This window comes from Diadema antillarum, unplaced genomic scaffold (genome assembly GCF_040938485.1).
Source record: "Diadema antillarum isolate AM-2024a unplaced genomic scaffold, OU_Dant_1.0 seq00001370_RagTag, whole genome shotgun sequence".
NCBI lineage: Eukaryota > Metazoa > Echinodermata > Echinoidea > Diadematoida > Diadematidae > Diadema > Diadema antillarum.
Genome location: NW_027272131.1, coordinates 1,679,911 through 1,692,720, shown reverse-complemented (window position 1 = coordinate 1,692,720; position 12,810 = coordinate 1,679,911). Strand labels below are relative to the sequence as shown.

Sequence of the window (12,810 nt, the reverse complement as noted above, 5' to 3'; positions counted from 1 at the left end):
CTCCAGAAACTTGACTAGTTTTTTACAGTAGGATGTGTGGTCGACTAAATAGTAAGGCTTGATTTGTTTCGCCTTACCCTAATTCATCCCTTCTTTGTTTATTTTTGTTTGTCACCCTAAATTGCAAAAAACAAAACAAAACAAAACAAAACAAAAAACAAAACAAAAAAAACAAATACCAGCAAATGCCCCGACATTTTCCACCGACATGAGACCGGCTGCTCATGTGATGGGATACGACACTTTCAACGGGAAGCTGATGGTCAGTGGCATGGGCAAAGATGGCATCGTCCACGAATCAGGCCAGAGCACGTGTGGCAGTTGGGACATTCCTTACTGGAGCTACTGCACATGGGGCTCATGGTACCAAGTCGGGGGAGAGACCCCATTCGCAGAGGCAGGGGTCAAGAATAACTTGATAATGATTCGCAATGTTCACTTCGGCGTGGAGGCTTTCATCGTTGATCAGTCAGGACAGTGAGTGTTTTAAATCATTTATAAAATTTAGTAGGGGAGAGGGAGGGTGTTATTCCGATTTAAATCGCTGTGCCTATAAGCTTTGCTTGTTGAAGCCAATGTTGTCACTAGGGGAGGCACTATTTTTTTTTCAAAGTGAGGGGGCCGACTTTATGGGAGCAGGAACTTCGATTCGTTTTTGATGATGACGATGGGACATTTTCCTGCCGTCAATTATCAATTCATCAATTATGAATTTCTAAAGTTTCTATGAAGTCACTGCTGGATAGGAAGACTACTACAGTTTGATGATGTCACATACGTTGAACAATTATAAGTAAAATAACAAGAGAATTCCACAAAATTTCATTTTTTGGAAAAAAGTAGGCCTACACGTTCCCTTAACTTGTAACTGACATATGTTAAGGGTAATATAACCCCTCCTGGCTTCTAAAGAAGGCAAGTCATTAGCTCTTTTATTATGAGAGAAAGTAAAAATAGGTTGAATTTCTTTAGTTTCTATATATCGTTCTACACATATGACATCACAAGCTCTAGTAGTCTTCACATCTAGCGATTGTAGAACTGAAACTTCAAAAGGTCATAACTTCTATACGGATCGACCGGTTTTACTTAAACTTTCACTAATGTGTTCTACTAATATTGTATAGATTGTATATATGAATGGTATATGTTAAACATCCCCAAATTTTCAGTCAATTAGTCATGCACGAAGGGATAAGGGTGTAAATTGTAAGATGTGTCCGGGGCACAAGTTGTCTAATTCTAAATATGATTCCAATCACTTTCCTCGTTGAAGAAGAGACACACTTAATATGATTTTGTCATGTAACTCCTGAAACAAACGTATTTGGAAGTTTTCTTGACGATTAAAATGTACTGGCACATAGAAGTATGATTAAAATCAGGGCTTACTGTTACTCTAAAACATTTTATTTTCTTTTTGTGTGGCAGATTGTGGAAGGCGTGGCAAATGAACGGAGGTGCATTATTTCAAGCATGGGAGATACTTCCCCATGACACCAGCCTTGGAGCCATTGCATCGCTTCCATACTTCATGGTGGATGACAAGGGATGGTGGGAGGCATATGCACTCAATGCTTCCGGTCAGGTAACATCACCAAAATGTTTGCATACCGTCAGCTGAGAGCCAGAAAGGCGCTATCGCATTCAAAGATTTCGGCGTAAATCAATAATATAATAAATCAATAAATCAATTTTCATGAAATTACAAATTATTTTGAACTCTTTTTATGAATACGAGATTAGTAAGTAAATCTGGAATGAAACAGGAAAATTGATATATGATGGTTCTAGAGCACAGATTAAAGTTAATGTAGAAAAATATTGTGTCTTTTTTTAAAGAGAAGACAAATGATACTGTGTTGTGATTTTGATTAAGCAACAACATCTTGGTTAGTCTACAAGTTAAACAACAAAGTTCGTAGGCTTAAATTTATGAAGAAAAAAAATACTGACTATCATGCAGATGAGAGATACATTTATTCTGTATCGGGTGCTAACAAGTTTAATCTAGAATTGCAGTCACTCCAACATTTGTTTGTGTATACGACTAGACAAATGTTGAAAAAAAAAATGGGATTATGAGGATTTATGGCTGAAGATTATTGGCTGTAAAATGTTGATATTGAGACAATAAAATAGCCCATGAAGGGCTAAAAGGTTTGGAAATAAAAAAGCTTGAAAGTGAAATAAGTAATGATAGAATGATATTATTGAATGTAAAGAATATGGTTGTGTCGAAATGGTAGCCTCAGTTGTGTGAATATGACGTCATCTGTGAAGCATCTCGGAAGTACATGCTACCCACACTTTTGTTTTTCAATTTTTCGGTTTTTCGGAGGGGGGGGGGTTGTTTTGTTTTGTTTTGTTTGTTTTGTTTGTTTGTTTGTTTGTTTGTTTGTTTGTTTGTTTTGTTTTTTTTTGGGGGGGGGTTATTTCTATAATGTAGGAAATTAATTGGGTGCACGTCACGAGACCGACACCCACGAGTCATACAGCCCACAAGTTATACAGCTCACAAGTCATACAGCCCACGAGTCATACAGCTCACAAGTCATACAGCCCACCAGTTATACAGCCCACGAGTTCGACACTGAGTAAATAAAGCCCACGAGTTCGACATCAAGTAAAATAAGCCCAGGAGTTATACGGCTCACGAGACCGACACTACGCACAAAAGGCTCACGAGACCGACAGTAAGCAAACAAAGCCCACGAGACCGACACTACACTTAAAAGGTCCACGAGACCGACGCTACGCATGCAAGGCTCACGAGACCGACATTACGCAAAAGAGGTTCACGAGACCGACACTAAGCAAAGAAGGCCCACGAGACCGACAGGATGAACAGCGCCACCTATAGACCAATAGATTGTATAGGGTGTCCTGATAATAGCATAGGAAGATATGAGAGATGGAAAAGAAGAGTTGCCATCTCCGGCAGGGTGTAACCCCATCAGTTGTCCCCCCCCCCCCCCCCCTGAAATGATCAGGATCTTTAATTGTGTTTGCATGGGTGTTTGTTTGTGAAAAAAAATGAACAAAGTACAGTAAAAGTGTGTAACAGATCTTTCCATAGTAAACCTGCGAGGGTGTTGAATTAGTATTAATTAGAAATAAAAAAAAAACGTAATCGTCTATTAAGGTAGCGTAAGAGATTCGGAAAAAAAATAGATGCATCCATGAAAACAGCTATTGTATTTCACGAAAAAATGTACTGTTTGGAGGAGAATAACACAAGCCAAAAATTTAGGTGAATCCCTGCGATATAAAACGTTTTAATCAGTAGCATTACATTACAATTACAGAGAAAATTACAAATAGATCTCACTGCAAAACTTCCAAGCAGGAGGGTAGAAAATCTAAAATAGAATAAGTAACTAGTGAATCGGGAAAGAGAAGAGGTAAAAATTATATCCTGTCCATCTTCTAGCTAAAAACTGGGAAAGCCTATTAAAATAGCACGATGGCATTATCAAAGCTCTAAAATTAATCTGTACATCGTTCTTGCCCTCTTTTCAATTCATTTGTGGGGTTTTTTGTCTCTTTTTTTTGGGGGGGGGGGGGGGGTCTCGTGGGCCTTTTTTGCCTACTGTCGGTCTCGTGGGCTTTCTTTGCTTAGTGTCGGTCTCATGAGCCTTTGTTGCTTAGTGTCGGTCTCGTGGGCTATGTTTGCTTAGTGTCGGTCTCATGAGCCTTTTGTGCGTAGTGTCGAACTCATGGGCTGTATGACTCCTGAGCCGTATAACTCGTGGGCTGTATGACTCATGGACCTATTATTGATGTCGGTCTCGTGGACCGTATGACTCGTGGGTGTCGGTCTCGTGGGATGCCCCCAATTAATTGGGGCTCTATTGAAATGAAGAAAGTGCGAGGCATGAGAAAAATCTAAAATCAGATGGAAAAATGACAAAAATGTGTGAAATGTTTCCAGATCATCACGGTCCAGCCTCCTCGCTCCATCGAGGCCTCACCCCGCACGGTGTCATGGGGAGACAGCCTCACCGTCTCGTGGTCAGTGTCTGCTGACCAGGTCATGGGGAAGGACTGGGTAGCCATCTTTCCACGCGGTGCCAAGAATGACCAGTATGTTGACTACAGGTGAGTTTTTGTGCGCGGTTTTGACTTTTCTTGACCATCGTCACCGAGGAGCACTTTATGAGAAACTAGGACACGAACACAACGCGCTGCCACCAAAGTAAACGCAAGACATAGAATCTGCAGTTTTATCCATCAATCCATTACAGCTTTTGCTCCTTGGTTGGATCAATCATTTTTCCACTTTCTGGATGATGGAAAATACTTGTCACTTGTCACTAATGAAGCTTGTTATCATCGAGACCTTACTTGCTTGAAATTGGATGCAACCTCGGTGTTTGCAAATAATCATCTGATATTTCTATGATTCTGTCAATCTCTTTTCTGCCATATTTTTTTTCTTCTGCTGACCACGTTTTCTTTGTTCATACTGTGAGTTAAAGAAATAGTCGATACGATGCCTGCCTTGTAATCAGGAGATCGTTGGTTCAACTCCAACCCTTGCATGTAGGCTGTATCATATAATATAACCCTCCCATATTTTACATATTAACTGAATACATTACACTTATGATGACGTCAGTGTTGGCAATGTCATGTATGCCCATCGCAGATACGTTCAGGGAGGTTTGGATCCAGGTGAAGAGGCCGTCCCTGTTGGAGACGTGAGCATGACTGCTTTTCTTCCAAATGGACTTTACGATGTCCGCTACCTTGTCAACAAGAACTACATCAGCATCATTGATACAAGTATGTGTACTATGTGTAAGAATACTCCAGGAAGCCCGAGACAAGAAAATTATCAGAACGTAAACTGATAATGATATTTGAAATGTACAAAACATTGTAAAAGAAAACTGACTGCCAATCAAAAGTGTAAAGACTTCCACGGTGAAGGAAGCTTCACGATGCCAAAACTTCTAGGCCAGTTTTCTTGGCTTTTCATTTATCGTATAGTAGTTGTACATTATTATACTCTTGCCTAAGCATGGTCGAGTTGTCCAGCAGACACACAATTACGTGTAAGTGTTTGAAAACTGCCAAATCTCCTTATCCTGCCGGAAACTCGGTGACAATTTAACACATCTACCAAGTACTAACAAGAGGATACAACGGCAGCCTTGATTTGGACAACATTTTTTGTTTCCTTGCAAACAAAGATTAATGTGATGCACTAGTATAGTATCTTCCTAATTGTCCTTTTGAACCTCCTTGAGTTTGTTTTGTCGATGTTTGTAGGTGTGGTATTTTGTTTTGTATTTTTTAGGGGGGATGGGGAAGGGAACAGGAGAAGGTGTGTGTGTGTGTATCATCCCTAGTGAGAGTATGTATAGTGGGATCTGTATGCCATACTCAAAGAGGTGCTTCCATCGCTGGATGAGAAGACTACTGCAGTTTGTTGTGATGTCACATGCTTAGAACGAGATATATATAAAGAGAATTCCACAAAATTTCATCTTTATTGAAAAGTCCATATTTCCTTGACTTGCTAATGACATATACATGCCATTATTTTTCCTGCCTTCTGAAAGAGGCATGGCAAGTCAAGTGCTCTTCAACCCCCCCCCCCCCTCCGTTTTGCGAGAAAAGTGACAATAGCCTCTGTGCCACTTTCAAAATTCACTCTTTGGACGAGGATGTTTTTGACATGGGGAGTCTTATACAACCCCCTTTGAGATTTGTAGTCATGGTGATCTACTTTCTCCACAACTCCCCAAATCTCAGCGGTAACATACAGCGATCAGTCTCAAGAGAGTGAGGCAGTGCAGCTCTTCCGGGGCATCTATAAGGGCCTGGGGGTCACGAATGACAACATTCAGGAGTGTGTGAAGGAAGGAGAACTCACCATCGACACCTTCCGCCAGTCATTTGTGGCCTTCGAGTTTGGACAGGTAAGTCACAAGATTAGTCAGTTAGTCATTACTTGAGGAATTATCACATGTACTTTATCTCAGTGAAGAAACAGGGAAAATTATGTTATTACCTTGACACTGAAACAACCAGCGTTGATTTGGAAAATAACTAGGAAGAAAATAATTCAAACTAGAAAAACACTCTGAGAGCGCAGACCTCCATCAAGCGGTTCATTTGGGTACGTGTCAAGGAGAATGACACCCACGAGTCATACAGCCCACGAGTTATACAGCCCACAAGTCATACAGCCCACACGTCGTACAGCCCACAAGTCATACAACCCGCACGTTGTACAGCCCACGAGTTATATAGCCCACAAGTCATACAGCCCACACGTCGTACAGCCCACTAGTCATACAGGCCGCAAGTCATACAGCCCACTAGTCATACAGCCCGCAAGTCATACAGCCCACAAGTCATACAGCCCGCTAGTTATACAGCACACGAATTTGACACTAAGTGAACAAATTCCATGAGTTCGACATCAAGTAAAATGGGCCCATGAGTTGCACAGCCCAACAAGTTCCAAAAAGGCTCACGAGACCGACTGTATAACTCGTATGAGTTGTATGTTATGTGGGTTGTATGACTCATGGACCTATTTTTAATGTCGGTCTCGTGGGCCGTATATGACTTGTGGGTGTCTGCCTCGTGGAATGACCCCACTCATTTCCACCATACATGCAGCTGAAAAAAGCCGAATTTCGCTATAACATAGAAGCATTTTGTTTACGTCATCAGCTCATGTCTGCTAGCATTACCGCACATCATCCTCCTGTTCTCCATCTCGCCTGTTACAGATAAATACCGGTCTGTATCTTCTCGGCGAGGCCCTACGAGACGTCAGAGAAAGTTTGGAGATTTGCCAAGAGACTATGCTGCTCTTCCGCCTGGCGAAATTCATCGACGCCCTCATATCGTGTACCGGGAACGAATGCGTCTCCTTCGTCTATGACTCCATTGAAGAACTCTTCATCCTCTACAATGATCGGTATGAGATCTATGCCGATATCAAGGGCGCGTCCAACAACTTCAACATCATCCACGCCTACCAGCAAGGAGGCCTGTGCATTGGACGCCTTGTCAGAGCATGCCTGGGATTGCACAACGAATAGGCCTACGGGGCTCTTCCTCTCCACACAATGGTCACAGCGATGACATTATGATAGTAGCGATGGTAACAAAAATGATGTCTTATATTAATGAGAATGATCATGGTAACAATGACAGCAGCACATCACAAGGGGTTCCATCATGTGGAGGTCCACACCCTCTCTCAGCTGGGCAGGCACCAGGAGATGGAATGGTGGGCGAGTTAGGCGATTAGCGCATCTGAGTCTGACTAGTATACTGTCTTTGAGTCACAAATGTTCGCGCAGTGCGCGCAGTAGATTTGGGTTTCCATCCAGGGGGGTGTTTCATAAAGCTGTTCGTAAAGTTACGAACAACTTACGAGCGACTGGTGATCAGTTTTTGTGCTGAATTATGGAAATTCTGATAAGTATAGCACATCAGAAGTGATCACCAGTCACTCGTAAGATGTTCGTAACTTTACGAACAGCTTTATGAAACAGGGCCCAGGTCTTCTCATGCCTGTTGTATGTTGGCAATGAGTGATTTTACAGACTTTTTCAACGCAATGATTCCTATCTCATGCCACTGTAAACAGTAAAATATTTCTTGTAGCAAAGGCTCAGGTAGGGTCCTCCTCATCCTCCTCATCTTCCTCTGCTCATTGTTTACAACAAGGATTCATGTGTAACAAGGAAACAATTGCGGTCCCACCAACCTTGGTGTAAGAGGGTCTCCCTTTATACGTAGTATTATGGTCTTGTTTTCCCAGGGCATCCATTAGAAGCCTTTCTCTAATTTATGTTGCACCACTGGCGCATTTCAGGTATCAATTTAATCAACAGGAACATGGTGGGTAAAACATCTTGTAAAATATCTCTTGTTGTACTCCGATGATGCAAACTCTTGAAGTTTCTATGCAGCAATTACAGGGTGTTTATTTTCTAAAGTAACGCATGTGAACGCACCAATATGTCAAGTACTGTTCCAGCGTACTCAAGAATCCATACGGACTCTAAAACTAATCAAATATGTCCAATCATTGTATACCTGAACTGAGTAAGTAGGTAAATAAGCATCAATGCAGTGTATGATCTCAGATTATAATGATATTGTTTCATGTGGTATGAAGGCAGTGCGTTGACAGCTTTTATTTTTAATTCATTATCACTCTTATCACTCTTATTTCACATTCTCTGTTTCACAATAATTTCGTCGTTCGGTGACACTCACTTGTCAATGACATCATGCATTTCCTATACGTATGTGTAGTTACTGCGTATCTTTCGGCTATATTCCTTTGTGACGTTCTAGCAATTAATTGGTCAGTTTTAGCTCTGATGTCTTGATGCATACTCAGTACTTATGCACTTATTTGTTTAACCATAGTAAGTCAACCATCCTTTTGTTTCCATTTCACATGCCATCAGATGTTGATTAAATGCATTTTAGATACCATTTCACCATTTTTGTCTATTTACTCATGCAAAGATGGCGTTATCTACCTCTGGGACTGTGGTTGTGTCTTGCTGAAATCTAAACTCTGAGTGTGTGTTCTTACTTCATTTTTTCAGTAACTTTAACTGTTCTGTGGAGTGATTATTGTTTTTTATTTATTTATTCAGGGTTTTTGCCATGCTGAAACTGATATTTAATGTTGTTTGCTGAAATAACGTGCGCTTAAACTGTTCGATGTTGAGTCTTAAAATTGGTAAAATACTTTGTGTGCATTTATTCAACGTTCATGTAAAAGTAAGCTGCAGTAATTTCAATATGCCAACAAAAAGCAAGCTATGCACAATGTAGTTTTGGGAGGTTTTGTGCTTCGTTGAATATTTGCTGTAAATATATAATTATATATTTTGAGAGGTGTGGGTGGAGAGGGTATTTGAAGGATTTGAATGCTATATTTCTGTGATATACCAACTCATTATTCAGCCGTGTCAAATATGTACCATGCTTTGCCTATGGGCGTATCGGATGGTACGTCTGTTTTTATTGTCAATAGACCCATTTTACCATTCAATTTCCTAGCTTTCCGACGCATTATTTACAGAAAAGACTTTTCTTAGAATCAGAAAGCTTGCCCAAGGCTTTTCTGAGAGGGACTTGTCTGATATAACAACATTTATGTAACACTTAGATCCTTGTCATTTCGATTGTTTGTTTGTAATTGATCATTTGTCCCATTTTACTATTACGTTATCATTCGTGCAATTTGCGACTCCTTTTACCGTGCAAGCTTGGATCCATGCGATTTGCTCCATTTGCATGCACGCCGAAAGTTCGGCGCATGGTATATGTATGTAAAAACGCTTTCATGCCTATTTTCACGTCGCAGAGTAGAATCAGACAAAAAGAATCAGGTAAAGGTTTCCATCAAAAGTAAGAAAAGAAATCATGAAATCTCAGTGTTTCGCGTAGTGTGGAATTTCATGTGTTACTTTGGTGGGACCAAGACAGGCATAAAGTGTCGTGCGGTTTGTGAACTATGTACGGTTATCTTTAATACATTATTACTGTAGAATTAATGACATACTGATGAACTCACATTCTTTTTTGTTATTGTTGCTGCTGTTTATCGAGCTACATGATGAGTTCTGTTAAATTTCAGACCTTATTTTCTTTCTTTTTTATTGTGATATGTCTTTGAAATAGACAAATCAAAAAAATCATATTGCCCACACAAAAGCATTTAAAGAATTTTTTCCCGATTGATTCAGACCTTTTTGTTATTGTGAATGGTCTTTCCAACAGTCAAACCAAAGTAGGCCTACTTGTGATGTTGCTAACATAAGAACATTTGATACGTATTCTTTCTATTTGATAAGTCTAAATATATATCTTTCTTGATTTGTGTATTTAAAAAAATGTGAATGTTCATGAAAAGCATAGTGTTTATTGACAAAAATAAGTGATGATATTACTGATAAGATCAATGAACTGTTTAATGACAGCGACTATAATTAAAATGATATTTGTATTTGAAATTAATTATAATGCAATCACCCTACTGGAAAGAACACAGTGTGTTCACAGTGTGGTCACATAGTCGACTATGTGAAAACGCTCGAATTTAACAATGTGAAGATGATTTCACACTGGTGTAGTTTTCACAGAATGTTCACATAGTAACGCTGTGTTTCACACTGTGATTTGATGACTCACATTGTGTTTTGATGACTCACATTGTGTTCACACTGTTACAACGCACAAATTTAACAGTGTGAAGAGAGATTTCACACTGTGTTCACAATGTGTTTCACATTGTGTTTCTCACACTGTGGGGCACTGTGTTCTTTCCAGCAGGGCATACATTTGCAAAAATTATTTGATAATGGTTCAGATGTTTATTTTCAGTACCATAATAAATGACATTGTAACTACAGTCATATTTTTCTTTCTATCGAGCTCAACGGCATTGTCATGATTAATTTTGATAATTTTCATTGTTATATGAAATCATTCGATGCCAACTAGAGGAAAGTACACACGTCTAGCTTATCAGTTCACGATACAAGTCTAGTGTCACGGAATAATGAGTTTTTGTGCAGTATTGACACTACATAAGTCGTGTGTGTCAATATTTGCGTGGTGTCAAGCACTGTGTTATTGGCTCAGACCCGTGCCGCATATACTGTTATAATATTGCTGTATTTTTGTCATTTGCTTTGCCTCTCGTATTAAAGCGAGCGAATAAAAATAGCGCAGTGTCATCGCATCGCATTGCTTGTAATCGCATTGGCCTGCCCTTTCTGTTTGTTTTCTTATTGCTTTCATCTCCTTAGCTCAGTGCTACACCCAGTGCCAGGTGTGTGCAAGTGTTTCAGAGGGGATAATACATGTATTACGATTTGAAAGTAATAATCTCCTTACCACGCCAAAGTGCGTTTATTTATTTATTTGGTTCCTTCACTTCACTCGGACAGGACTGAAGAGGACGGAGTGTGTCTGATTCAGCTATTAATAAATAGGGAACCAATACCTTTATGTTACGTTATTCTCATTCAAATGCTTGACATGTTCGAATTAATCACTGCAAGTTTGATCCAAATCGGGCAACAAAATAAGAGAACCCAGCTTTGTGAAGTTAGATATATAGAGGGCAGCAGACAGCTTGTGACGTATTTGTGGACATGTCCCCAATGTTTCTAATACTCATAGAATTTTACATTTTTAAACTTTTCTCAACAATGAGTGTGACTACTCTGAAACTCAAATATGGCGTGAAGGAATGCATTTTGAAAGCGCTTGTTTTGGAGTTAAACCATTATGTGAATCAAGAGAAAATTTAGAATACTGAAATTTTGTGTAGAAAATGAATAGAGAGTTGTCCACAAATTCCATCCTGAGTTAATTTGTCGCCCTCTACGGTTCATTTATTCAAAGATCTGTTAGTACCTTCCTTATTCCTTGTGCGATTTTGCTCAAATTTGCAATGAAGAAATAAAATATATCAAGTATTTGAATAAGAAAAACATCGCTGCAATGTATTGGTTCCCTTAATTCGATTTAAAATGCTAAATTTCAGACGATTTCATAATGTTATATCATATCCTGCATGAATACACAGTGCCATGCATAGATTAATTGTGGAATCTATTGTGGTCTTTGAGAAGATAAACCCAGGGAGGTTTGAGTCTCACCTCCCTGATAAACCCAAGACAAATTACACTGAACAAGGATTATGACACAGGAGGCTCACAATATTCTAGTAATGTAGCAGTATAATCCATTACCATACCACTTGCTTCTCAACTTCACCTGTGTAGAATTTATGCATGCTTCTTCTTTTCTATTTCCTGGAGCATTCAATCATGCATTCTTATGTGTAGCTGTTATGTCATCATCCTCGTCCATTGTTAAATTTTTACGATTTTTGAAAACACTTTTTCCTCATCACAATCACTCTGAATTTTTAAACTCCGTACTCAGTATAACAAACTTTTTGAACCTTTGTGTGTGTGTGTGTGTGTGTGTGTGTGTCCGTGTTGTGTGCGTGTGTTTGTTTGTGTTTTTTTTTTCTGATCTTATCATCACTTTGAAGTTACTCAGCTTGGAATTTTATGTTTAACCCTTTTCAGAAGAATTGAATTTTCATATTTTCTTTTAAACTATTGATGGAAACTGAGGTAGTGACAACCGCTCGCTCAGTTGCATATTCATATCAACCGTTCTAGAACTGTTACGGAAAAATAGCGTACACTTGTATCTTGTAACTTCCTTACTTGAAATCCAAATACAATCAAAATTCACTGTTATAATTATGCTTGTACAATAGCTCCGCCTAGGTAATATTGTGCATTTCCATTGATAGCAGGGCATCGTGTCTAGTGATAAACAGAAGATGATGCGCTCTTTAGTGCTGTTTCAAGAGGTCTCTCCATATTCAACTCTTTCTTTTCAAACCAACTTTTGTCTGGTCCGAAATTCCCTGTAAGGCTTCTGACAAGGAGTGTTCTCTGATAGGGCTTACTAGATCTTTCCCTCCAAATTTTTATAGTCGGATTCATTTTGTTCTTGTAATAACTTTACAAAAAAAAAGCTTCCTTCACAGCGATGACTGTCAATCATTATGATTACTTCTCTCACAAGGAGTGTGAAACTGTCCAATTATTTTGGACCACAAAGCCTAGCATTCCGGTAGTTTTGATGAGGACAAAATAGAGGCTTTTTTTATTACTTTTTTAAAGCAGGATAGTCCCATACAGATCTATTCAAAGACCTGCTTTACAAGGGATCCCGCGTCGATTTACACTACAATGTGCGAACAATCAAAAGCAAGAA

At 39.4% G+C, this 12,810-nt stretch overlaps 1 protein-coding gene across 1 annotated transcript; it reads left to right on the top strand.

Moving 5' to 3' along the window:
- The first annotated feature begins 421 nt into the window (after positions 1-421).
- LOC139708730 (uncharacterized) lies at positions 422-7,067 on the top strand. Its single transcript, XM_071620663.1, has 6 exons — positions 422-477; positions 1,432-1,588; positions 3,935-4,101; positions 4,652-4,788; positions 5,764-5,930; positions 6,753-7,067. Exons 1-6 carry the CDS (start codon positions 422-424, stop codon positions 7,065-7,067), a joined length of 999 nt encoding a protein of 332 aa, XP_071476764.1.
- Positions 7,068-12,810: the final 5,743 nt, after the last annotated feature.

Excerpts from the sequence above, each read along its gene's own strand:
- LOC139708730 (XM_071620663.1), top strand. The coding sequence starts at position 422 with ATGATTCGCAATGTTCACTTCGGCGTGGAGGCTTTCATCGTTGATCAG. Across the intron at positions 4,102-4,651 it reads GACCAGTATGTTGACTACAG|ATACGTTCAGGGAGGTTTGG; the intron begins GTGAGTTTTTGT and ends TGCCCATCGCAG. Across the intron at positions 5,931-6,752 it reads TGGCCTTCGAGTTTGGACAG|ATAAATACCGGTCTGTATCT; the intron begins GTAAGTCACAAG and ends CGCCTGTTACAG.